We start from the raw sequence: 24,823 nt of genomic DNA, 5'->3' as shown, positions 1-24,823 counted from the left end.
TTTTGTTTTAATTTACTAGACGTGGAGGATGGGATATATCTACCATGCATATTTATCTTTTGCTTCCTCTTCTTTTACTTCCAACTATCTTTCTCCTGTCTCCTCTTTGTTAACTTCATGTATTTAATCAGCTGCTCTTGTGTCCCCCCCCCCCCCTATTTTCCTTTTCCAAGTTCACCTTGCTTTAGCTTCCTTCAGGTAACTATACTTATGCTAATGTTATATAAGGAAGGGGGATATGTAGTATCCTTTTCATGCAATTGTCCTGCCATAATCTCTCCCCCTGATCAGCCAGTGAGAATGAATGTGCTGCATAGAATGTTGGAGTGATGATGAGTATTGGAATGTTGGGTGCCTGTGAGGTGAAGTGTGACAGTTGGAGAATGGGCTGCGGAGCAGGAAGGATGCTCCTGATGGGGCTGCTTCACTACAACTCTTCTACTTGTAACTTACTACAAAATTCAACGTAATCTACATCCTACCTGTGTGGACCTCATTACTATAGAGTCACTTCTGCAGCTGCAGGCCCTTCAACGTCGACGACCAGTCTGTGGATCCTGTTGTCCCACATACTCTTCATGGCTCAGGTGGTGGTTTGGTAGTTCTCCTGAGGCCTGACCTTTCTTCAATGCAATTTGGAAGCCTGTAATCCCTTGCTGAGCACTGCGTCTGTCTGGCGTAACCAAGGCTTGTTGACTCTCCAGTCTGAAGATATTGGAGTTCCAAAAAGCCCAAGCCTCAAGCATCACCCTGCTGCAAAAGCGATGTCCTCACTGCATTTCTTGCAATGTGGGCATACATCTTTGTTGTGCTGCCGACACCTCCCTGCGCCTGCTGCCGGAGTGTTAGTCCAGGGACTTCCATAGATTCTTGCTCGCTCTCCTGCTTGCTGAGGGCCAGCCACAAAATACCTCTGCTGGGTGAGTTCCCTGGACCTTGATGGTCGTCCTTTCTAAAACTTTCAGCAACCCATCTTCTGCATTTGTCAAGGCTTGTTGGAGGTCCTACTGGGCACTGACCCTCCTGCAATTTATCAACGTAGGGTTACTACTCGTGGAGGGCTCCTGTGTTCCTACATCGTCGCCGGGTCTCCACAGCTGCAACTCCAAGATCTCCATCTTACTGCGAAGTAACCCAGAGAAGGGTGAGAATTTTGCTCTTGACCTGGGACGACTCCGGGTGGACTGGACTCCTCTCCGCTCTCCTCAGGTGCTCCTCGCTCAGAATCCACATCTGGGTTCCACCTACCTGGTCCACGGGTCACAGTAGCAACAGAACTTCCGAAGATCCCAATTGACTTCAACGGGCGGTTCCAACACTACTTCACACCAATGCACCAGGACTCATTTGGAAAGGTATCCTGCTTCTCTGGGTATCCACAGGTGCAGTCCAACCTCCTTGGTACCAAAGGGTTTCCGTCGGGAACAGTCCTGAATCCTGACAATCCTAACCACGACTTCCTCATGTTGTTCTGTGGACACTGACCCGGGCTATCACCTCTGCACCTGTACGCCTAGGGACTCCTTGGTACTTAACTTTGCTAGTTTTGTGCTTCCCCTACAGATCCTTGGGTATTAGTCTCGGTTAGGTACCCCTTTAACATTCTACTTAGCATATGATTTGCCCCTGCCCCTCCTTTCCCCACCCCATAGGAGCCCATGTGTTTATATATGTTTTACTGATATGGTTATTGTGTATGCATATCTCTGGGTAAGCGATATACCAAAGTAGTTTAGTGTTGGTGTGTAAAAAATACTACTTTTTTTTTTTTTTAAATACTGGGGTTGTTTTTTCCTGTGCGATTCTCATTGTCTGGCTTGTGTGGTAAATGCACTTGCATTACACCATCCTGGATAAGCCTTTGCTGCTCTCCAAAACTACCCCTTTAGAGCTTTGGTGATCAGGGACCTCTTGCAAAATCACTAAGGGTTGCCTGGACTCAGTGCAGGGTATATCAACAATAGGTGTACACCATATACTGAGCCAGTTTCCTTACAGGGCTACACAAAAACGGTGTGGAACGAGGGGAAAAGGGGTATAAGATGATCCGGGCACACACACTTCATGCATGGATACTCCATTAGCTCAGTGAAGCACAGTTTATGCGTGTCTATTACAGTTCCTTTGAAATCTGTTTTGATGGGATCATCAGCCCAGATCAGCTCAACCATTATGACTTTGTAGTAAGACTTTATTCCACGACATTTAGAGTATTACATGGTGAATGAGGGGCGAAATCTATTTGGATGGGATCAGTTTTAGAGCGTAGGGTTCAGACATGCATTTTATGAGGCTGTCTTCAAAGGGACATAAAAACACCGTACCTCTGACTGAACCTTTACTTTTGCACAGTATGTTCCAGATGGTGACAATTCTGATGACACATCTTGCACCAAGGAGACTTCCCGCATTCTAATTCAAAGACAAAAGGCAACGGCTTAGAAAATGTGGTGTGTTTCAGGAAAATATTTTCAGGAAAAACAGCATCACGTAGCCAAGCATGGCGGCAGAGAGCCACAGAAGTGGCCATAGCACGGCGAGGGCATCAGCAATATCCAAAGCTGCACAAAGAATAAACCCTGCCAACTCCCTACCATCCAATACATGGCCCGCAGTTCAGCACGGGCACCCTCATGAGAGACATGGGAAAGAAGACTCCACAGCATCCCACAGGCTTGAAGTAGCCCTGGTCAACACACACAAAGTGTTAAGCGCCCGCAAGGTGGCACTGGAAGAAGCGAAGACATTACGCCCCCATGAATCTAACCACCGGGCCTCCTGAGACGGAGGAAACACCACCACAGACAAGCACGGAAAGCATTCCGCAGAAGAACGCCTTGAGTAGAAGGATGAAAGGAAAGACAGACCGGGTCATGCAGAGCAGGACGGTGGCGTTGCAGGAGCGCCTCAGGCACCGGATCGCCTGTGGCAGGGCGCCCCCATACGAGAATTATGGAGTGACGCTTCGAAATGAAGGAACAACTCCCGTCCACCAGAAGCCTGGTGGAGAACTTCCAAGAGGTTGTCTGTAGGAAATGGACTGACAGGTTCACCTATCCTCAGAATACCAGCAGCCATGGAAAAAGCCAGAACAAAGGTAACACTGGCCTCAGTAGGGCGCTGCAGAGGAGAAAGCAATTCCGCCATGGGCGACGGCTGCAGACTGAGCCGTCCGTCCCCAAGTCCAGTTGCAGGAGGAAGCCGTCAGCCCCGGAATAGTGGGGGATCCAAAGAAGAGTGGGTAACCTGAGGGGCTCAAGGGGAAGGCTGAGAGGCCAGTGGAAAGGCCAGCCGCGAGCCGGGGAAAGAAGGGTTCGAGGATTTAGGCCCTGGGGATGGTGAAGAGCCCTCCCTGTAAGATGCCGGTGAAAAGGCAACAATACGGCACCCCGTCTCCAGGGAGGAAGACACCAACAGATGACATACCTCCGGAGAGGAAGGAACGCTGGGAGACGAATCAAGAACCCGATGCTGGTGCGGCTCCGTGGAATCCGCCACCGGCGCCTGACCGATGTCAGTCGGCACCGGAGTCGGCACTTGCAGCGCTGCTTCGACCTCTGCCACCACGTGCTCCCCAGGAGACAGGGGCGGGGTTGACGCCGGTACGGCGAAGGAGCGGCGCTGAAAAGGCGCCGGCTCGGCATCAGACGGGGAAACCGCCCGCGTCGAGGGCAGAGAGGAACTCGGAAAAGCACCCCGAGGCCCAGCCTCCACCGGAGCCGGCTTGGAAGGCTCCCGGTGCCGCGTAGAGGACCGAGTGGGTCTCGGGGACACGCCCGGAGTCTCTACGATCTCCAGCGATGCCACAGGGAGTCCCATAGGGATTTGCAGCGAGGCAGAGACACAAGGTGCCAAAGAAGGGGGCCCGAAGGACCACACCTAGACTACATCACCCTCCTGCAACCTGATGCCAAAACCTTCGGCGCCGGAGCCGCCAGAGACTCTGCGGAAATCCCAGCGCAAGGAAAGGAATCCGCGGATGTCTCAGGAGGTGGAGGAAGGGTCAAAGAAGCCTGAAGAGCCACAGCGTAGGCTGTCATTTGGGCCCTAGTCTCTCCGACGCCGGGAAACGGCGGGTAAGAAGGCGACAGGCGGGGGTGCATGTCCCGAGGGGAGCCGGCGTCCACCACAGAATGACAGGGCCTCGGAGACAGGCTGAAGGACCTACCAGCCGGCGAACCACGCCCCTGGGGCCGTGGCGAAGGACGATGTCGCAGACGAAACCGGCGGCTCCCTGCTTCCGAGGTAGGAGACGGACGCTGGGATGACACCGCCCTGGACAAGCGTGCCAACAGCAATTTCATAAGGCACTCCCGCCGTGATTTAGGCTTAAGGTGCTGACAGGCGTCGCAATCCGTCGAGCCTTGGTGCTCGCCCAGGCACCACATGCAGATCGGGTGACGGTACGTTGCGGACATGGGAAGTGCACAAGAGGTACACGTCTTGAAGCCTGAAGGCATTCGCACACTGTTCTACTACGCCGAAGCGTAAAAAGGAATGGAAGGCCTGAAAACAGGCCAGGACACAATCCGGTTCCGCGTTGCATGCGGAAAGAGAAAAAACTGACTGAGGCGCGCCAGAGTGGGACTTATGCATCCTCGCTGACGTCACTACGTGGACGACGTTAGGGTGGAGTCATGTGGTGCCGTCCCCCCCAGCGGGCAGGGATGCTGTGGCAAAAACTTTTCCGGATCCAGTCTCACGCCTGGGGATAATTCTACGTTAAGGAATCTGCAGCTTGTAGTCTCTATCGGATCTCAAAGACTTCTACAGTTGCCTTTGGGGCACTTGCAGAGATGCATGTGTGACAATGTGTTGGGTGGTGGTAGCCCTGAATCAGGAGCTTAATTTAGTAGCAAAAGTCGGCTGACAGAGGTGGTTTGCTGCTGGTGACAGAAAATGGAGATCAACTGAGGGGGGACCAGATGTGTGGACCTTAAACGCAGGTCAATCTTTGACATAGCAGGGGTAGCTGGTAAAGGGCTTCACCTACTGTTATAGCAGGGTTCAAGGGAAGATACAACACAGCAACTGTGGGTGGTCAAGAAATTACGTAAGGGGCTGCCTGTGTGTCTGGGGGAGTCTTGTGGGTGATCACTTAGTTGCTCTCAAAACTGTTCAATGCTAATACAGGACCATATTTCACACATACTGGCTATATATCCTCTAAATGCATTCCTTATGATAAAGGGGCCATAGACTTTATGCTGTAGAAAATTCTGAAGCAAATCATGTAAAGTCTTCATAAACGTTGTCTCACTCAATATATACAGTTTAGCCTATGTTTTACAATAAGGATTTGTTTGTGTTTATCACTGTAAACGAACTATATGAAAGGCTAGTTAAAGTTACGTTTTACAAAAATAAAATGACAAAAGTGATTTGCAGAAAGTAAATTAACAACTAGTATTTGGTTCGTGCACAGTGCTAAATGAGGGATAGAAAAGAAAGATCAATACACATAGTTACCTTAAGTACATCCTGGAGATCCATTTCAGGTATGGGTGGGAATTCTATTTCGTAGCTCGGATCAATTATTGCATGTAACTTAGTGATCTGATTTGTTATGTGTTGAAATGGAGTTTTTCCATACGTCATGCAATATAAAATGCACCCCAATGACCATACATCACTTTTCGGACTTATCTGGGGGAAAAAAAAACAATTGCACATAAAACATCTTTAACTTGTTTTTAAATAATGTTTACAGTCATTATGACACGGATTTAAATTACTTACACATTATCTAATGATCTACATCAGACATTAACCGGAAATAGCAAAGCATTTCAGCTCAATTATGCATTCCTTTCTTTTTACAACCAAATCACTATTTAGCAACATGTATGATCACAAACTTATCACAATGAAAGTACACTATTTGGAAAATGTAACTGCACTATTTTCTCAAAGACATTTACAAAAATACTGTTCATACATAGATAAATCCATTGTACAGGTCAAATCTAAAAGACAATTTGAACTTAATCAAGATACAACCTCTGGCTTTCAAACAATGTAGGGAGAAGAAAGGCAGAGTTCAGGGGATGGAATGGAGATATCAGAAATGTATGAAATACTTACAATCTTTTGCAGCACTAGCGGCAACAGTTAAACAGTTCCATTAAAGTGAACACAATTGCAAACATTGGACAGTCATGTGAAGGACAAGTTACTTACCTTCGGTAACATATTATCTGGTAGAGACTATCTAGCCTCAAAATCCTTACCGTAGAAATATCTTCAGGTTCAGATCTGGATAATGTTCATGAGAAGTGTCCCTGCGCCGGTCAGCTCTGAGTGGTGGCAGTATCTGACGTGATGTGTGGTACCTATAAAGGTGCCACCCAGAGCGCTGACGTCCGTTACTTTTCACGCTAGGAGCACGGAACCGCAAGGAGCCCGGAACCACAAAAACCACAGACCACTTGTGTGGAAAACTAGGGCCCTAAAAGGGCCCAGTCGCTAGAAATCCATTCGCAGAGCAGAAAGGATGGGTGGCTTGGTAAGGAACCTACAGCTAGACTGTCTCTAACAGATAAGGCGTTACAGAAGAGAAGTAACATGCCCATTTGATAGAGACCCCAAGCTGCAGATTCCTTACCATATAATAGATACACAAGCTATACATCCACGGAGGCGGGTCTGCAAAACAATTTCAAATCAATAAGTCCTGCAGGACCAAAAGGGCAAAGTGCCCATTCCGATGGAGATGCATGTTTAGGCAGTAGTGTTTTGCTAACGTGTGCAAGGTTGCCAACATTGCTTCATGGCAGATGTACAGGAACAGGACTCTGCCTGCTAACGCAGTGGTCGCAGTCTTGGCTCTGGTGGAATGCACACACAAATCCTCAGTAGGTTGCTTGTTAACGCACAGAAGAATTTAATGCAGAGCACGATCCACTGGGAGATGGGCTATTTCTGCACAGACTTTCCCATCTTCGCACCAACATACCCCGCGAGGAACTGGTAATCCACCCGGAAATCTTTTGTGTGGTCAAGGTAGAATGACAATGCTCTTTTTGGATCCAGACGGTAAAGTCGCTCCTCTTCCTAAGAGGAATGTGGCAGAGCGTAGAAAGTAGTCAGAGTGATGGACTGGCCTACATGAAAGGGAGTGACGACTTTCGGTAGAAAGGTAGCTCTAGTTTATAGAACCAGCTTGTCAGGGTAGATGTTCAGATATAGAGGCTTGGATGACACACCCTGAAGCTCACTGACCCTCCGGACAAAAGTTATTGCCACCAGGAAGGCCTTCTTAATTGCAAGGAGTCTGAGGACAGTTGTGCAAGGTCTCAAAGGGAAACAAAACAAAGTGATGGACAGAATGTGGATCAATGTCACACATTCACCCCAGTCCGAAGATCTGGGCCCAAATCCATCGTTTTTTTGCACTCCACACCACCCTGGGTTAGACAATGGCGATATGCAAATCAGCTCTGACCCTGTGCCCCATGGGAACAGTCCAGTCCGAACTACAAAAGCCATGTCCTTCCCAGAACGGAATCAAGCATCCGAGGACCGGACCGGTTTCGAGGTAACACCTCTCATCAGCCCGGCTAGCTTGACTCCAGTGGTGTGGAGCGCCTGGGACCCACGTCTGAGCATCCCCAGCGCACTTATGGCGGCAATTGCAAACAAAACAGGTGATGGACAGAATGTGGATCAATGTCACACATTCACCCCAGTCCGAAGATCTGGGCCCAAATCCATCGTTTTTTTGCACTCCACACCACCTTGGGTTAGACAATGGCGATATGCAAATCAGCTCTGACCCTGTGCCCCATGGGAACAGTCCAGTCCGAACTACAAAAGCCATGTCCTTCCCAGAACGGAATCAAGCATCCGAGGACCGGACCGGTTTCGAGGTAACACCTCTCATCAGCCCGGCTAGCTTGACTCCATTGGTGTGGAGTGCCTGGGACCCACGTCTGAGCATCCCCAGCGCACTTATGGCGGCAATTGCAAACAAAACAGGTGATGGACAGAATGTGGATCAATGTCACACATTCACCCCAGTCCGAAGATCTGGGCCCAAATCCATCGTTTTTTTGCACTCCACACCACCCTGGGTTAGACAATGGCGATATGCAAATCAGCTCTGACCCTGTGCCCCATGGGAACAGTCCAGTCCGAACTACAAAAGCCATGTCCTTCCCAGAACGGAATCAAGCATCCGAGGACCGGACCGGTTTCGAGGTAACACCTCTCATCAGCCCGGCTAGCTTGACTCCAGTGGTGTGGAGTGCCTGGGACCCACGTCTGAGCATCCCCAGCGCACTTATGGCGGCAATTGCAAACAAAACAGGTGATGGACAGAATGTGGATCAATGTCACACATTCACCCCAGTCCGAAGATCTGGGCCCAAATCCATAGTTTTTTAGCACTCCACACCACCCTGGGTTAGACAATGGCGATATGCAAATCAGCTCTGACCCTGTGCCCCATGGGAACAGTCCAGTCCGAACTACAAAAGCCATGTCCTTCCCAGAACGGAATCAAGCATCCGAGGACCGGACCGGTTTCGAGGTAACACCTCTCATCAGCCCGGCTAGCTTGACTCCAGTGGTGTGGAGTGCCTGGGACCCACGTCTGAGCATCCCCAGCGCACTTATGGCGGCAATTGCAAACAAAACAGGTGATGGACAGAATGTGGATCAATGTCACACATTCACCCCAGTCCGAAGATCTGGGCACAAAGTCTCAAAGGGAGCGCGCATCAGGAATGTCAGGTTGAGATGAACAAGTTACTTACCTTCAGTAACAATATATCTGTAAGAAACATTAGTTAGTTAGATTTCTTACCTTAGAATATCCCCAGGCGTCAGACTGGATCCGGAAAGTTTTCGTCAGCAGTACCCCTGCGCGTCGGCAGCGGTCCTGCGACCGTCCTCTGTGCAGTGATCGCCGGAATAACGTTGGAGTACTTAGACGCCGCCCTCGCACGCTGACGTCAGTTCTGTACATAGCTTTCTGCGTCAGGAACGCAGAGCCATGCAAGAAACCGACACTGGTGCCATGAAACTAGGACCCTCAAAGGGAGACACCTTAACACTAGATATCGGTTCGCAGAACGGAGAGGATGGGTGGGGCGGTAAGGAATCTAACTAACTAATGTTTCTTACAGATATATCGTTACCGAAGGTAAGTAACATGTTAGATTCCTTACCTTAGAATAGATACCCCAGCAATACCAACCCCGGTGGTGGGTCTGCGAACCAAGATCACACCAGGAAGTCCTGCAGAACGGAACAGCCAAAAAAGCCATCGCTCAGGACCGGACTGTCCAGGCAGTAAAGCTTGGCAAACGTGTGAAGCAAAGCACACGTAGCGGCCAGACAAATGTCCTGGAAAGGGACTCCCCGATCCAGGGCAGTAGTAGCCGCCATGGCCAGAGTGGAATGGGCTCGCAGCCCCACAGGAGGCTCTTTTTTAGACAAGGAGTAACAGAACTTGATGCACAAAACGACCCACTGAGAGATGGTCCACTTGTGTACCGCCCGTCCCTTCTTAGCGCCCACGTAGCCAACAAAGAGTAGGTCGTCCACCCGGAACTGTTGTGTGCGGTTGAGGTAAAACAAGAGCGCACGTTTTGGGTCCAGACGATGGAGCCTCACTGCCTCTTTCGAGGGATGCGGAGGCGGAAAGAAGGTGGGCAAGGTATTGGACTGGCATAAGTGAAAGGGAGTAACAACCTTGGGCAGAAAAGAAGGATGAGTCCTCAGAACAAACTTGTCCGGATTGACTGAGAGGCAAGGATGCTTAGATGAAAGAGCCTGGAGCTCACTCACTCTTCTGGCAGAGGGGATGGCAACCAGGAAAGCAGTCTTGAGAGTCAGAAGACGAAGAGGGCAATTATGAAGTGGCTCAAAGGGAGTGCACATCAGATAGGTAAGAACCAGGTTTAAGTCCCACTGAGGCATCACGAAAGGAACAGGAGGGAACATGTGCGTGATGCCTTTCAAGAACCTATTTACAACAGGGGACTTGAAAAGAGAAGGCTAATCAGGAAGCCTCAAGAAGGCTGAAATGGCAGAGAGATAGCCTTTGATAGTGCCCAGAGCAGAGCCCTGCTGGGCAAGAGAAAGAAGAAAGAGGAGAACCTCAGAAAGAGGGGCAGAGAGTGGATCCACAGCCTTTGCTGTGCACCATGCCACAAACTTGCTCCACCTGCAGGCATATACCATTTTTGTGAAGGGGTGCCTGGCTGTCAGAATGACATCACAGACTTCAGGAGGCAAGTCAAATGGCCTCAACTGTCGCCGCTCAATCTCCACGCATGTAGGTGGAGACTGGAAAGGTTCAGGTGAAGGACCGTCCCCTGTTGCTGCGACAGAAGGTCCTCCTGAAGAGGCAGACGAATCGGGGGATCGACTGACATGGTGAGTAGCTCGGGATAACAGTACCTTCGTGCCCAATCCGGAGCCACAAGGATGACCTGGGCCCGGTTGCGCCTGATCTTCTTTAGCACTCTGGGCAGAAAAGGTATAGGCGGAAAGGCGTACAACAGACCGCAGCTCCACTCGCGACGAAAATCGTCGAGAGCGAGTGCCGCCTTGGAAATTCCAACGCGCAGAACTGATGACATTGCGCGTTCTCTTCAGTGGCGAATAGAGCCCGCCTTCAACAACCAGTCATCGAGATAGGGGAAGACTGGAACCTCTAATCTGCGCAGATGAGCTGCGACCACCGCCATCAATATCGTCAACACCCGAGGGGCACTGCTGAGGCCGAAGGGGAGCACAGAAAACTGAAAGTGCTTGTGGCCTACCGTGAACCGCAGGTAGCGCCGGTGGGCAGGCAGGACCGGGATGTGGAAATATGCGCCCTGCAAGTCCAACGCTACCATCCAGTCTTCAGGGTCCAGGAGAGCCAGGACCTGAGCTAAAGTCAGCATCTTGAACTTCTCCTTCCAGAGGTAGTCATTGACGCTCCTGAGGTCCAAGATAGGGCGCAGGCCCCCTTTGCCCTTCTTGGGAACCAGAAAGTAGTGGGAATAGCAACCACGTCCTACTTCTGGCCCAGGAAAGCGCTCAATGGCCCCTTTGGCCAAGAGGGCCGTAACTTTCTCCTGCAGAAGTTGCAAGTGATCCCCCGACATGCGGTGGTACTGCGGTGGCATGGTTGGAGGGGTCGCCTCGAAGGGGAGGTAGTAGCCCCTTTGGACAATCTGCAGCACCCACCTGTCCGAAGTGATGGTACGCCAGTGGAGTAGGGGATGGCCAACCCAGCCTCCTACTGGCGTTGAATAGGCCTGAAAGCTCAGACTAGGAAGGCTTTGAGGCGGATGCTGCGGGAGCGGATGTGGACTGGCCAGGCCTCTGTTCCCCTGCACCGCCACAGCGGTTACTACGTCCGCGTTGAGGTTGGTTTTGGGCACTGTGGCTGGACAAACGTGTGGGGGCGCCCCTTCCTTGGCCACAAAAGAGACGAAAAGCAGAAGTCTGCTGGCGCTGGCCCGAAAGGCCCAAGGACTTGGCCGTAGCCCTGGAGTCCTTGAAACGCTGAAGCGCGCGGTCTGCTTTGTCACCAAACAAGCGACAGCCATGAAAAGGCATGTCCATGAGAGTGTTCTGGACATCCCCCAAAATCTTGGTAGACCTCAGCCAGGCGTGGCGACGGATCGACACAGTCGTGGAAATTGCCCTGCCAGCGAGTCTGTGGTATCAAGACCACATCAGATTTAATACTGTGCTGCGTCCCGCCACTCAGCAAGAGCCTGGGCGAGCCATGCCCGAGCCTCCTCCGGACACTGGGGCAGCACGTCCGCCACCGTATCCCACAAAGAGTGGGTGTAACGGCCCAAAAGGCATGCGGTGTTGATGGACCGCAATCCAAGGCTAACCGAGGAGAACAGTTTCTTACCAAACTGATCTAGCCTTTTGGATTCCCGATCCAGGGGAGCGGACGGGAATGTGGTTTGGGGCGTAGAGGCTGGATCACAGGGCTCTCGGGTGGGGTGTACGGACAGAAAGCAGGGGTCACCCGGAGGCGGGCGGTGGCGTTGGGCCACGTTCCGATCTACAGGGGGCACTGTGGAGGGGTTGGACCAAGTGCCCATCAGAACGACCGGGAGGGCCTCATTAAACGGCAGCATAGGCTCCGAAGAGCTTACTGGCGGTTGAAGCACCTCAGTGAGGAGATTAGTTCTCACGGCCACAACAGGGAGCTCAAGAGCCAAGGCCTTCGCTGCCCTGCGCAACACCACGCCATATATAGCACCCTCCTCCGTAGCCACAGATGGAGGAGAGATGAAACCAGTGTCAGGCGAAGTGTCAAGACCACTGACCTCCCTCAACTCATCTGCCAATTCCTGACTTAACAGGCACTGTTGTGCCAGAGGGTCCGCAGACCCCTCGCAGTCCCCCCCTTCATCCGCACCCTGATAAACAGGCATAAATGACGGAGCCAGGTCATAGGTAAAGGGTTTACCCTCGGCAGAGCCGTGCGACCGGCGAGGGGAGTCAGAAGAGCGATGTCACTTCTTCGACCTCTTGCCATGCCTCGACTTACCCAAGTGCGAGGACTTGGATCCCAATGAGCGGTGATGGCTATGGCTCCCGCGACCGGTCCCTCTACTTCCTCCTCGACCGGGACCTCGAGCGGAGTGGAGCTGACTGCCGGAGCTCAAGAAGCTTACGGGACCGCTCCGGCCTACCTTTCGAACTCAAGCCCTCACAGTTGGGGCACGACTTGTCATCGTGGTCGGTCCCTAAACAGTCCTCGCTAATCGCACTCAAGCTGTTAAACTGGGCGAATCCTTTTCTTCCGCGATTTCTCTTCCATGTGGGGTGCCCCAAGGATCCTCCATTAGTCCGACCTTATTCAATATATACGTGTCGGACCTGGCCAGGATCATTAAAAAGCTAGGGATGAGAATAACGTCATATGCTGACGACACCCAACTGGTGTTGGCAGTACATAATGATGGATTACAACTGGCAGCCAGCTTTCAGGAGGGAATGCTAGCCATCAGTTCCTGGATGGCACGAAATTGTTTAAGGTTAAACTCCGATAAAACTGAGGTTATGACCTTTGGCAGTTTAACCCCTGGCTGGTGCCCTACGTGGTGTCCAAACGAGCTGGGACCTCCGCCTCAACCACTTAATAAAGTCAGGAACCTTGGAGTTATGTTCGATGATAAGCTCTGGTTCATCCACCATGCGAATGCAGTAGTATCCACTTCCTTTAACAATCTCAGAATGGTAAGGAATTTGCTCCCTTTTCTCCCCTCGAGTGCAGGAAAGACTCATGTGTACGCTGGTCATGGCTAAAATCGATTATTGTAATGGCCTCTTTCTGAATGCTCAGGAGAGAGTCTTAAATAAGTTACAACTAGTGCAAAGTGCTGCTGCAAGAATACTGTCTGGTACTCCTAAATTTAAATCTATTCCCCAGTTATTCGCCAACTACACTGGCTACCAATCAGAAGCCAAACTAAATTTAAGGCTTTATGTATAACATATAAAGCGATCAATAACTCCGATCCGGAGTTCCTGAAAAAGGCACTCTGCCCATATATTCCTACCAGAACCCTGCACTCCTCCTCTGCACGTTGCCTATCCATACCACGTACAAATAAATCATCTTGGGGAGACAAAGCATTCATAGTTGCCACTGCCAAACTGTGGAATACTCTTCCACTACATATCAAGGCCAGCCCATCCCTAATTACACTCAGGAAGTTGGTAAAAATATGGCTGTTCAACCAGTCAGCACTCCCTTCAATCCAATGACCCTCTATCTTTCAGCGCCGAGACACCTCCGGGTAGTTGTGCGCTATAAAAATCTCATAAATAAATAAATAAATAAATAGAGACACTGACGGTGGGGTTCGGTAACCGACATCAGTCGGTGACAGGTGTCACACGGCTTGAAACCGGGCATCCCTACCAGCACCAGGAGTCGAAGTCGACTCGAAAAAGATAACCAAAAAGACTAAAAAGTTAGTCAAAAAGGGAATAAGGGGTCTGCTCATCCCAGATCTGCGCTTGCTGGCGCAGAAAAAAGAAGAACTGACATCAGCACGCAGCGGGCGGCGTCTAAGTACTCAGACGACGTCATTCCGGTGATCAGGACGCCGAATGCGGAGCCGCAGACAACGGCTACCGCCTAAACTTTCCGGATCCAGGGTGACGCCTGGGGAGTTTCGAACGTGTTTCTTTCAGATTAAGGTGCCACTGAGGCATGACAAAAGTAGAAGGTGGAAACATATGTAGTAAAACTTTCAAGAAACTATGTACAATAGAGAATTTGAAGAGTAATGGCTGGTCAGGCAACCGCACTAAAGTTGAAATAGCAGAAAAATAACCCTTTAATGTGGCCAGAGGAGCGCCATGCTGGGAAAAGGTATAAACTGACGAGAAGAACCTGAGAAAGAGGAGCAAAAAGGGGGGGGGTGATGTCAACCAGCTTTTCTGCACACCATACCACAAATTTTCCCTAACAGCAGGTGTATACTCTTTTGGAAGGGGGACACCTGGCTTAGGCGCGAGGTCTAAGGCTGTCGACTGGCACAGCTCACTCTCGATGCAATTAGGCAGAGTGTTGACAGGTTCAGGTGGAGAACACTCCCTTACTGCTGCGCTCGAAGATCCTTCCGAAGATCGGCAGACTGATAGGAGGACTGATGGCCATACTCCACACATGTACACAAACAGCAAGAGAGACCAAACTCTCAGAGCCCAGTCTGGAGCCACAAAGATGACTTGGGCCCGGTCGTCCCTGATCTTGGAGAAGTCTGGGCAAGAGTGTTATTGGCGGAAAGGCGTACAGGAGGCCTGAGCTGCACTTGAGATGAAGAGCGCATCCGAGCGAAAGCCGCCATGGAAACTAAAGCGCGGCACTGCTAACTTGAGCAATCTTGGCGGCGGCAAACAGATTTAACCAAGGGTCTCCCCACTGCTAAAAGAGACCTTGAACCCCCCTCTGAATGCAGATGCTTTTCGTGATCCACTAGGTATCTTCGGCTGATTTTTTCCGCCTGGAATTCAGAGAGGCCGCCAGGTGTTGAGCCACCAAGGAAAAGCCCTGGTGTTCCAGCCAGGTCCAGTGAAGCAGGACTACCTGACAAAGGGTTCACAATTCAACCCCATCCTGATTTTTGCAGTACCACATGAAGGTGGTGTCGGTGAACACCTGGACTAGCTTTCGATTGATGGTGGGTATAAAGGCTTTTAACCACATGGCTGCTGGGCGTTTTCCCCCCCAGTGCTGGAAAATGCCATTTTAGTGGCACTATGACGAGCTCAGCTCGTCATCAGCACACGACACCCGTGGGTGATGACGAGCTGAGCTCGTCATCAGCATCGAAAGGGTTAATGCCATGTGTATTGAACCTCCCGAAGGTAGATGGAGAATAGATACTGCCAGAGACCAGAGGCCTCTGATCTTCACTTCTCCCACATGGCCGACCAATTCAACGAGTGACGCATCTGTCACTGCAGTCAGATCTTGTTGGGGAGAGGGGTCTGCAGCTGACCCGATCATGGTTCGTTAACCACCACTGCAGATCTTGTGAAGTTTCCTTCGGGATCTGGACCATTTCGGAGAGATTTCCCTGCTGCAGCATGCCACTGGAACTTCAGGTCCTACTGCAGAGCCTGCAAATACCAGCAGGCATGTGTCACAAGCAGGAGGCCATGAGGCCCAGCAGCATCAGAGGCAGTCTCAACAAAATCCAGGACAGAGACTGAAACATTGGTATCATAGTCTGAACATCCTGGAATTGCTGTAGGGGAGGATAGGTCCGATACTGTACAGTGTCCAAAAGAGCTCAGATGAAAGGGAGCGCCTGAGAGGGAGTCAGGGGGAACTTAGGCACATTGATAGTGAACTTCAGCGAATGTAAGCGGTCTGCTGTAGTTTGGAGGTGGAACACGACAGCCTGGGGCAAGCCTGCCTTCAACAGCCAGTTGTCGAGATGGTCAAAGACTGGCACACCTGATCCCACAGGTGATCTGCACCCACCGCCATCACCTTGGTGAACACCTGAGGGGCGCTGGTGAGGCCAAAAGGGAGCACAATGAACCGAAAGTGCTTGTGGCCCACCGTGAGGTAACACCTGTGGGCAGGTAGGATGGGAATGTGAAAATGTGCGTCAGGCAAGTTCAGTGCTACCATGCAGTCTCCCGAGACCAGGACAGACAAGACCTGAGCGAGAGTGAGCATTTTGAACTCGTTCTCAAGGAAGAAATTGAGAGGGTGCAGGTTTAGGATAGGATGAAAGCCTCTGTCCTACTTGGGCACCAGAAAGTACGGGGAATAGCAACCACGACCTACTTCTTGCGTCAGCACCCACTCTATGGCCCCCTTGGACAAGAGGATCGTCACTTCCTGACAGAACCAAAAAAGATGGTCCTACCTCAATCTGTTGTATGCAGGCGGCATATTTGGGGGTGGAGGGGTAGTCTTTACGGGGAGGGAGACAATCTGCAAAACCCATTTGTAGGAAACCCACCTATCTACATAGTGCATCACAATGGGTAAACTATGCAGAGTGGTCAGGGAGACCCTTATTAGTTTGTAGCGGCAAAAGTAGATAATACTAATTCTCTATTATTGAGGTAGTGTGGGCGAGCAGTTAGGCCCACACTACCTAACTGCTAAGCATTTGTTGTACTCACAGAAGCAATAATGATACACACACTCAATGAATGAATTGGAGAACAAATTTGAAAAACAGTACTTCATTTTACATAGATGTTTAGACCAAGAACTTCAGTACAAGGTGAATACTTTTCGCAATATGAAAAAAACCGGAAAAAAAACCACACACACAATACATTCCCTATTGAATGGAAAAGGCAATCGGAAAATCAAGGAAATACAGTTACTTATGTGGTCCACCTTTGGAAATCGGAAGGGTCGGGCCAAGGTCCAAAGTTGCAAGGCCAAGGTCTTGGGAGCTTCCCGGATTCAACAAGGAGCAAGGGGACTTTATAGGTGGTGCAGTAAGGAAGGAGTCCACCTATAAAAGTAAAGCAAAAAGGAACTTGTAGGCAAATCCGACGGCTTTCAAAGGAGAGTAGAGGTCACAAGGGTTATGGGAGCACAGCTGGTTTGAAGATGCCCCAACCGGGCGGGGTTGGGGGAGTGATGATGTGCAGCTGGGCGATGGTGCGCAAAAAGACACTGCGCAGTCAGGGTCTGGCACCTTGGAGCGACTATTTTGAAGCTGCTAGGCCACTGCTGAGGCGGATCACTGAAATCCTGATGTCCCTCGTTGGGTGCTGGCTCGCTTTAAAGTTAGGGTCCATCTGGACTCGTTTTCGTAGGTTTTTTCAGCAGAGGGTCCGGTACCCAGGGAATTTGTGCATGTCATCTCCAGCGGGTCCTGGGGCCTCAAGACTTGGTGCAGAGGCTGAGCTAAACCTCCAGAGCAGGTGTAGCTTCAGCTGGCACTAGGAAACTTCAGTCAGGCTAGGGCAGATGGACAACGCTGGACCGGACTTTGCTATTTTTGAGGCCTGCAGCTGCAGGGAGATAGCTACTAAATCTCAAGTGAGTCCATGGCGATTTGCAAAGTGCTGATTGTGAGAAGGTGGCCTGATATGCAGTGCTCACTATTCTAGTGAACACTATGTATCAGTCCAGCAACCCTTATTGATGATTGGTTGTAAGTCAACCTTATAGACCAGCTATCCTAGTAGCGTGGATACGAGCAGTCTAAGGCTAAAGACTCGAGAGGGCGCGTTAAGCCAGCTGTTTACCACACATATACCCCTTGAATACCAAGTGAAAGGACACCACACAAGTGTTATGAAAATAAACAGTTATTTATTTAAAGATCACAACAGCCCTGTACTCTTTATGAGGACAGGGTACTAAGCACAAACCAAAACTCTTACAAAAATACTTAAGTTAGCACAGTATATACAAATGCCCGAGGGGCACGGAAAACCATATACTCTGAAAGTGGAATGCGAAATTCCTAGCAGGTAAGTACAGTACTAATAGCTTTTGGAATCGCTAGGACTTGACTAGGGAATCGTTAGATTATGTCTAGGAGGCCTAGGGGACTCGGGTGCAGTGTGTGCACTCTCACGCGAGATGCGGGACAAAAGTCTATGGTAGCTAGGAATTAGAAAGTTAGTGTTCTCGGGCGAACCCGACCTGGTAGGGAGAAAACGAAAGTAGATTCTGACCCTTGGATAGTGAGGCTATGCTGGGGCACCGAAATGCCGAAGTTACCTAGCCCAGGGGCTGCAGCTGCATAGGTCTGAAAAGACGTCGGGAATCCTCGTAGACGGACCAGGAGCCGGAAGAAAAGATGCTGGCCGGTGACCAGTGAAGAAAGTTCAGTCGGATCCAAGCCTGGATCTTGAAGATAGATGACACCTGAAAGCAGAGGGGACCAAGTTCGAGACTACTAGCCAGTAGTCAGTGGGCACCAGGAGGGCACCGGATGGTAGCCACCTCGACTAGGTGAGTGGGTGACGCTTGACTCGAAGATCTCACGGACCAGGAGGCGTTGTCGGCGACCAGGATGGAGGATCGAGCTGTCCCACGAAGATAGAAGCTGTCGGCGTCGCTGGACCCAGGATTGGGCAACAAAGCCTTGGCAAATTCAAGCCCACGCGGTGGACCTAAAATGGCGTCTGGAGTGGACCAGGAGGGTCCGGGGTGCCTCTCTTGAAGAAGGAAGCAAAGGCCAGCCTGGAGCAACCAGACCAGCAGTCGTGAAGTCGTTGGGCGTCGTTCAGAGGGCCGCAAGCCAGCCGGCTAGTAGCCAAACAACGCGGTGCACAGCAAACAGCAGAAGGGCCCCACGCAGATCGTGGAGATGCAGGGGGGCTGATCTTGGGTGCTGGAGCTGCGCAGGGTCGGGGCTTCTCGGACCCCAAAGCACTCACCAGTGGAGGACACGGTGGGCTTGCAGTAAAGATGTCGTGCAGTCTTGGCGATCGTCGGTCCCTTGAGGTCTCGTCGCACTCACGGTTCTCAGCTGGGCTGTAGAGGTGAGTAGAGGTCAGAGGTGCCAGGGAAGCCGGGTCTCGTCGAGCTGGGTCGTCGGATTCGTGATGAAGGACTTGCAGCAGACCGCAGTGTTCTTTAGGATGGTGCCTGCGGATGCAGGGTGACTACTCCTTAGCCACAAGGGAGAATCTTGAAGAAGAAATCGTGAAGTCCTTTCGAAGAAAGTGGTATCTTGATTCCAAAGATGATCTAATTTTAACAGGGGGCCCGCTCCCATCTTTATACTAAAAAAGGGGGCTGACCCGGTGACTAGGTCCTGCCTATGGGTGGGACTAGGTGGGGGGTGGTTACACCCCTCAGCCATGCCGGACTTCCCCAGGCCAGGGGCTGGTGTGCCCCTGGAACTGGTTCAGACCGGCCTATGCGTAGTGAGCACCGGGGTGCCACTCAGCAGTCACCTTCCTGTAAAGCCCTGCCTACCCAGGATACACAAAACCATGTCTGGGACGGTGCTAGCACCGCCCCTGACAGGAAACCCTTTGTCCAGGCTCCCCTCGCTGGAAGGACTCCCAGCTGCAGGGGGTCAGACTCGTGTCTGTGGTGGCAGCATCCATTTTGTGGAGCTGAGGCTTCAGTTAACTTTAACCGGGGTTCACAGTTACATACATGTCGTGTCCCTCTAGAAGGGTGGAATGCTAACCCCGTCGCCAGAATTGGCGAGGGGTTAGTATTCCAATTCGTATGACACCTTACTCGACATGTTTTGATAAAGCAATACCAAAGATAGCATTTAACCGCGAGGATTATAATGCACTTAAGAGTATATGGTATGCGATATCATGGAACAGCTATTAGGACTTGATTCCGCAAGCTGCAGACAGGCTCAGCTCATGCCAGAGCACCATCTCACACGATTCCAAGCACTCTGCCTTCAGGATTGTCAAGGCCTGCCATAGGAGTGACTGATAGGAATCTGTGTGTCCATTTTAGGGTTAGGTATAGGTATACTACACCTACAGCAAAGGGTGATTACACGACTTTGCCCCAGCTGTCATGCAGCCAGTTGTGTCAAATTTAGGAGGCCAGCCAGGGGTGGCACAATACGTGCTGCAGCCCCTGGCAGCCCTGGGTACACCTATGCCCTGAGTTACAGGGTCTGATAAGGTGGCCCAGTACCAATTGGTAGATGCACCTAGGGTACATGAGGTAATTTAGAAAGAGAACAGCCAGGCTGTGGGTCTGATTGGCAGGCCCACAGCCAGAGAAAGTCGTAAACCAGTGAAACAAAAGCAAAAAAATCTGGGTGATCATAGGATTGCAGACCCTACTCTCCTACATGACCCCCCCCCAAACTTTGGGACAATAAGCTAACCTTGACCAGGTGAGTCTTCTTGTTCTAAGTGGAAATATCTGGAGAGCCCATCGGCATTGCCATGATCAGTACCAGGTCTATGTTCCACTGTAAAGTCCATCCCCTGTAGGGAAATGGACCACCTAAGCAGTTTGGGGTTTTCACCCTTCATCTGATTTAGCCACAAGAGGGGCTTATGGTCGGTCTGAATCTTGAAGTGAGTGCCAAACAAGTATGGCCTCAGCTTCTTCAGGGCCCAAACCACAGCAAAGGCCTCCCTCTCAATAGCTGACCAATTCTTCTCTCTGGGGGTCAGCCTTCTGCTTATAAAAGCAATGGGCTGATCCTGACCATCAAAATTCAGTTGAGAAAGAACAGCTCCCACACCCAACTCAGAAGCATCTGTTTGGACAATGAATGGTTTGGAGTAGTCTGGACTCTTAAGGATAGGTGCTGTGCACATGGCCTGCTTTAGGTCATCGAATGCTTTTTGACAGCCTGCTGTCCACGGAACCTTTTTTGGCATTTTTTTACTTGTCAGTTCATTTAATGGTGTCACAATGGAACCATAGTTCCTGACAAATTTTCTGTAGTATCCAGTCAGGCCCAAGAAAGCTCGAACCTGAGTCTGGGTGGTTGGAGGAGCCCAGTCCCTGATTGACTGTATTTTGCTCTCCAGTGGCTGAACCTGGCCTCCACCTACAAGGTGGCCCAGGTATACAACCTGTGTCTGCCCTATCTGGCACTTGGTGGCCTTGATAGTGAGGCCTGCTGCTTGCAGAGCCTCTAACACTTTCCTCAGGTGGACCAGGTGATCCTCCCAGGTGGAGCTAAAGACAGCAATATCATCTAGATATGCTGCACAGAAGTCATCCAGCCCAGTAAGGACTTGATTCACCAACCTTTGGAAGGTGGCAGGTGCATTTTTCAGACCAAAGGGCATTACCACAAATTGATAATGCCCACCAGGGGTTGAAAATGCTGTTTTGGGCTTGGCATCCTCAGCTAACCTGATTTGCCAATACCCAGCTGTTAAGTCAAATGTACTTAAGTAGTTGGCAGAAGCCAATCTATCTATAAGTTCATCTGCCCTTGGTATTGGATGGGCATCAGTCTTAGTGACTGCATTGAGACCCCTGTAGTCTACGCAAAACCTCATCTCTCTCTTACCATCTTGGGTGTGAGGCTTTGGCACTAGAACTACTGGACTAGCCCAAGGGCTATCTGAGGGTTCAATGACTCCCAATTCCAACATTTTCTGCACTTCAGTTTTTATGCAGTCTCTAACATGATCAGGCTGCCTGTAGATTTTACTCTTGACTGGCAGGCTGTCACCAGTGTCAACCTCATGGGTGCACCAATTGGTCTGACTGGGTGTCAGAGAGAACATACGTCTGAAAGACTGAAGAACCTGTTTACAGTCTTTCTGCTGATGTTCAGAGAGGCTGCCACAAAAGACAACACCATCTACTGACCCATCATCAGGATTCTGAGTGAGCAGGTCTGGGAGAGGGTCACTCTCTTCCTCCTGTCCCTCATCTATGGCCATGAGCAAGCTCATGTCCTTCCTGTCGACATATGCTTTGAGCCTGTTGACATGGAGTACCCTATGGGGACTCCTGGGAGTTCCAAGGTCCACCAGGTAGGTGACCTCTCCCTTTTGCTCAAGGATTGTGTGGGGCCCAGACCATTTGTCTTTGAGTGCTGCTGGGGCCACTGGCTCCAGCACCCACACCTTCTGTCCAGGCTGATAAACAGTCAGGACAGCCTTTTGGTCATGCCAAGCTTTTTGAAGTTCTTGACTGGCCTTAAGGTTTTCTGATGCCTTCTCCATATACTCAGCCATCCTGGAGCGGAGACCAAGTACATAGTCCATTATGTTGGTTGCAGGCTTTTTGAGAGGTCTCTCCCATCCTTCCTTCACCAAACACAAGGGGCCTCTCACAGGATGCCCATACAAAAGTTCAAAAGGGCTGTAGCCAACCCCCTTTTGTGGGACCTCTCTGTAAGCAAACAGAAGGCAGGGCATCAGGACATCCCATCTACGCCTGAGTGTTTCAGGTAGTCCATGAATCATCCCTTTTAGGGTCCTGTTGAACCTTTCAACAAGCCCATTGCATTGTGGGTGATAGGGTGTAGTGAATTTGTAATTGACACCACACTCCTTCCACATAGCAGTTAAATAGCTTGACATGAAGTTTGCACCTCTGTCAGAGACAACCTCCTTAGGGAAGCCCACTCTGGAGAACACTCCAACTAGGGCCCTTGCCACCACAGGGGCTGTGGTGGTCCTAAGTGGAATAGCTTCAGGATACCTGGTGGCATGATCCACTACCACCAGTATAAACTTGTGCCCTGATGCTGTCTGGGGTTCCATTGGACCAACAATGTCAATCCCCACTCTTTCAAAGGGCACCCCCACCACAGGCATTGGTATAAGGGGGGCCTTTGTTGTGCCACCTGACTTACCACTGGCTTGGCAAGTGACACAGGAGCGACAAAACTCCTTGGTATCCTCATTCATGTGAGGCCAGTGAAAGTGTGAGACAAGCCTGTCCCAAGTCTTTGTCTGGCCTAAGTGTCCTGCTAAGGGAATCTCATGGGCCAAGGTAAGTAGGAAACCTCTCTGAGACAAGGGTACAACCAGCCTCCTGGTCATGCCAGGCTTGGGGTCTCTTGACTCAGTGTACAGGAGTCCATCTTCCCAGTATACCTTGTGGGTACCTGTGGCGTTCCCAGCAGCCTCAGCAGCAGCCTGCTGTCTGAGGGGTTCAAGAGAAGGGCAGCCTAACTGGTCCTTCCCCAGGTCTTCCCTTGAGGGTCCCCCTGAACCCAAGAATTCAACTTGATCAAGTTCAAACTCTCTAGGCTCAGTTTCCCTCAATTCCTGCAGGTCAGCCTCCTCTGAGACTTGATCCACAACCTGGGGCAAGGGGGAAGGCACAGCCTTAACCCTACTGCTCTTTTTCTTGGAAGGTGTCTGGTCCATTGTTCCAGGATCCAGCACCTGTTCAGTGGGGCATCTTCTGGCCTGTGACCTAGTCACAGCAAACACATGTGCTGGCAAACCTAACATTTCCAGATGAGTCCTCTGCTCCACTTCTGACCATTGTGATGACTCCAAATCATTGCCCAACAAACAATCCACTGGGAGGTCTGAACTAACTACAACCTTCTTTTGGCCAGTTACCCCTCCCCAGGAGAAAGCTACAATTGCCATACTATGATTGGTAGTGACATTGCTTGCATTGGTCACCAGGAATTCTGTACCTGGCATGATCTGTCCAGGGTCCACAAAGCTAGGTGTCACCATTGTGACACTGGCACAAGTGTCCCTATAGGCCTGAGCCATTTTTCCATTAATAAAAGGTGTCTGTCTGTATTTGCCCAAAGTATTGGGACTTATGTCAGGGGCCATATCCATATCCCCTGTACTGACAAGGACAGCCTGAGTGAGGGTGCCAACTAAGTTGTCACTCCCCTCAGAACCCAGGGTTAACCCTACTAAACCCTTGGGAGGTGCACTACCACTGCTGGCTGTACTAGGGGGCACAGGTGCCTTAGGGGCTGCAGTGGCAGGAGTCTGCCCTCCTCCTTTCTTGGTGCACTCACTAAACCAGTGAGTTTTACTTTTGCAGTATTGGCACCACCTTTTAGATTGGCCTTCTTTCTTCTTTTGGGGAGCCTGACCCCCACCCTCTTTGGGTTGTTGGGGACCTGTCGAAGACTTCTGGTCATTTTGTTCCCCTTTCGAATCCTTACCCTTCTGGTCTGCTTTCTTCTGACCACCTTGATTCTGGCCCTGGTTCTGTTTAACTCTTGTTCTAACCCATCTGTCTGCCTTCTTTCCCAATTCTTGGGGAGAGGTCAGATCTGAGTCAACAAGATGCTGATGCAACAACTGGTTCTGACAATTGTTTAAAATTTGCTCTCTCATCATCAAATTGTACAATCCTTTATAATCAGTAACCTTACTGCCCAGCAACCAGCCCTCAAAAGCCTTAGTGGCACAATCTACAAAGTCAGCCCAATCTTGAGACTGAGTTTTCTGGGTATCCCTGAACAGCACCCTGTACTGCTCAGTGGTTAGGCCAAACCCATCAACCAGTGCATTTTTCAAGACTTGGTAATCATTAGCATCCTCCACCCTTGTGGTGAGGAGCTTGTCTCTTCCTTTACCCTCAAAGGAGAGCCACAAGATAGCTGCCCACTGACTTGGGGGAACACCTTGCACAGTGCAGGCCCTCTCCAAAGCAGTAATCCATTTGTGGATGTCATCCCCTTGTTTAAAGGGGGGCACTATCTTACCAAGGTGTTTTGTATCAAAACTCCTTTCCCTATTGCTAGGTACAATGCTGCCACCAGTGGGGACTGTCCCACTCAATTGTTGCTCTCTAGCAAAGGCAAGCCTCTCTTTGGCCAGGGCAAGTTCTTCCCTTTCAATCCTCAGATTGGCTGCCTTTTCCTTAGCTTCATACATTCTCCTCTGGGGAGATGTCATTCCCCTTTGAGAGGAACGTTGAGAGCCATTGGTATGAAGGGATCTGATAGAG

General features: G+C 50.6%; 1 protein-coding gene across 2 annotated transcripts in view; it reads right to left on the bottom strand.

Annotated features, from left to right (window-relative positions):
- Positions 1–24,823, bottom strand: part of TTK (TTK protein kinase) — an 848,854-nt gene that overhangs the window by 115,603 nt on the left and 708,428 nt on the right. For both annotated transcript variants that reach the window (XM_086926546.1, XM_086926547.1), the window contains exon 19: positions 5,470–5,646. In XM_086926546.1, coding sequence (XP_086782672.1) covers positions 5,470–5,646 — 177 coding nt within the window. The remainder of the gene's footprint in view (positions 1–5,469; positions 5,647–24,823) is intronic.

This window comes from Lissotriton vulgaris, chromosome 6 (assembly GCF_964263255.1).
Source record: "Lissotriton vulgaris chromosome 6, aLisVul1.2, whole genome shotgun sequence".
NCBI lineage: Eukaryota > Metazoa > Chordata > Amphibia > Caudata > Salamandridae > Lissotriton > Lissotriton vulgaris.
Note: the sequence above shows the minus strand (reverse complement) of the source record. Positions and strands in the feature narration are given on the sequence as shown.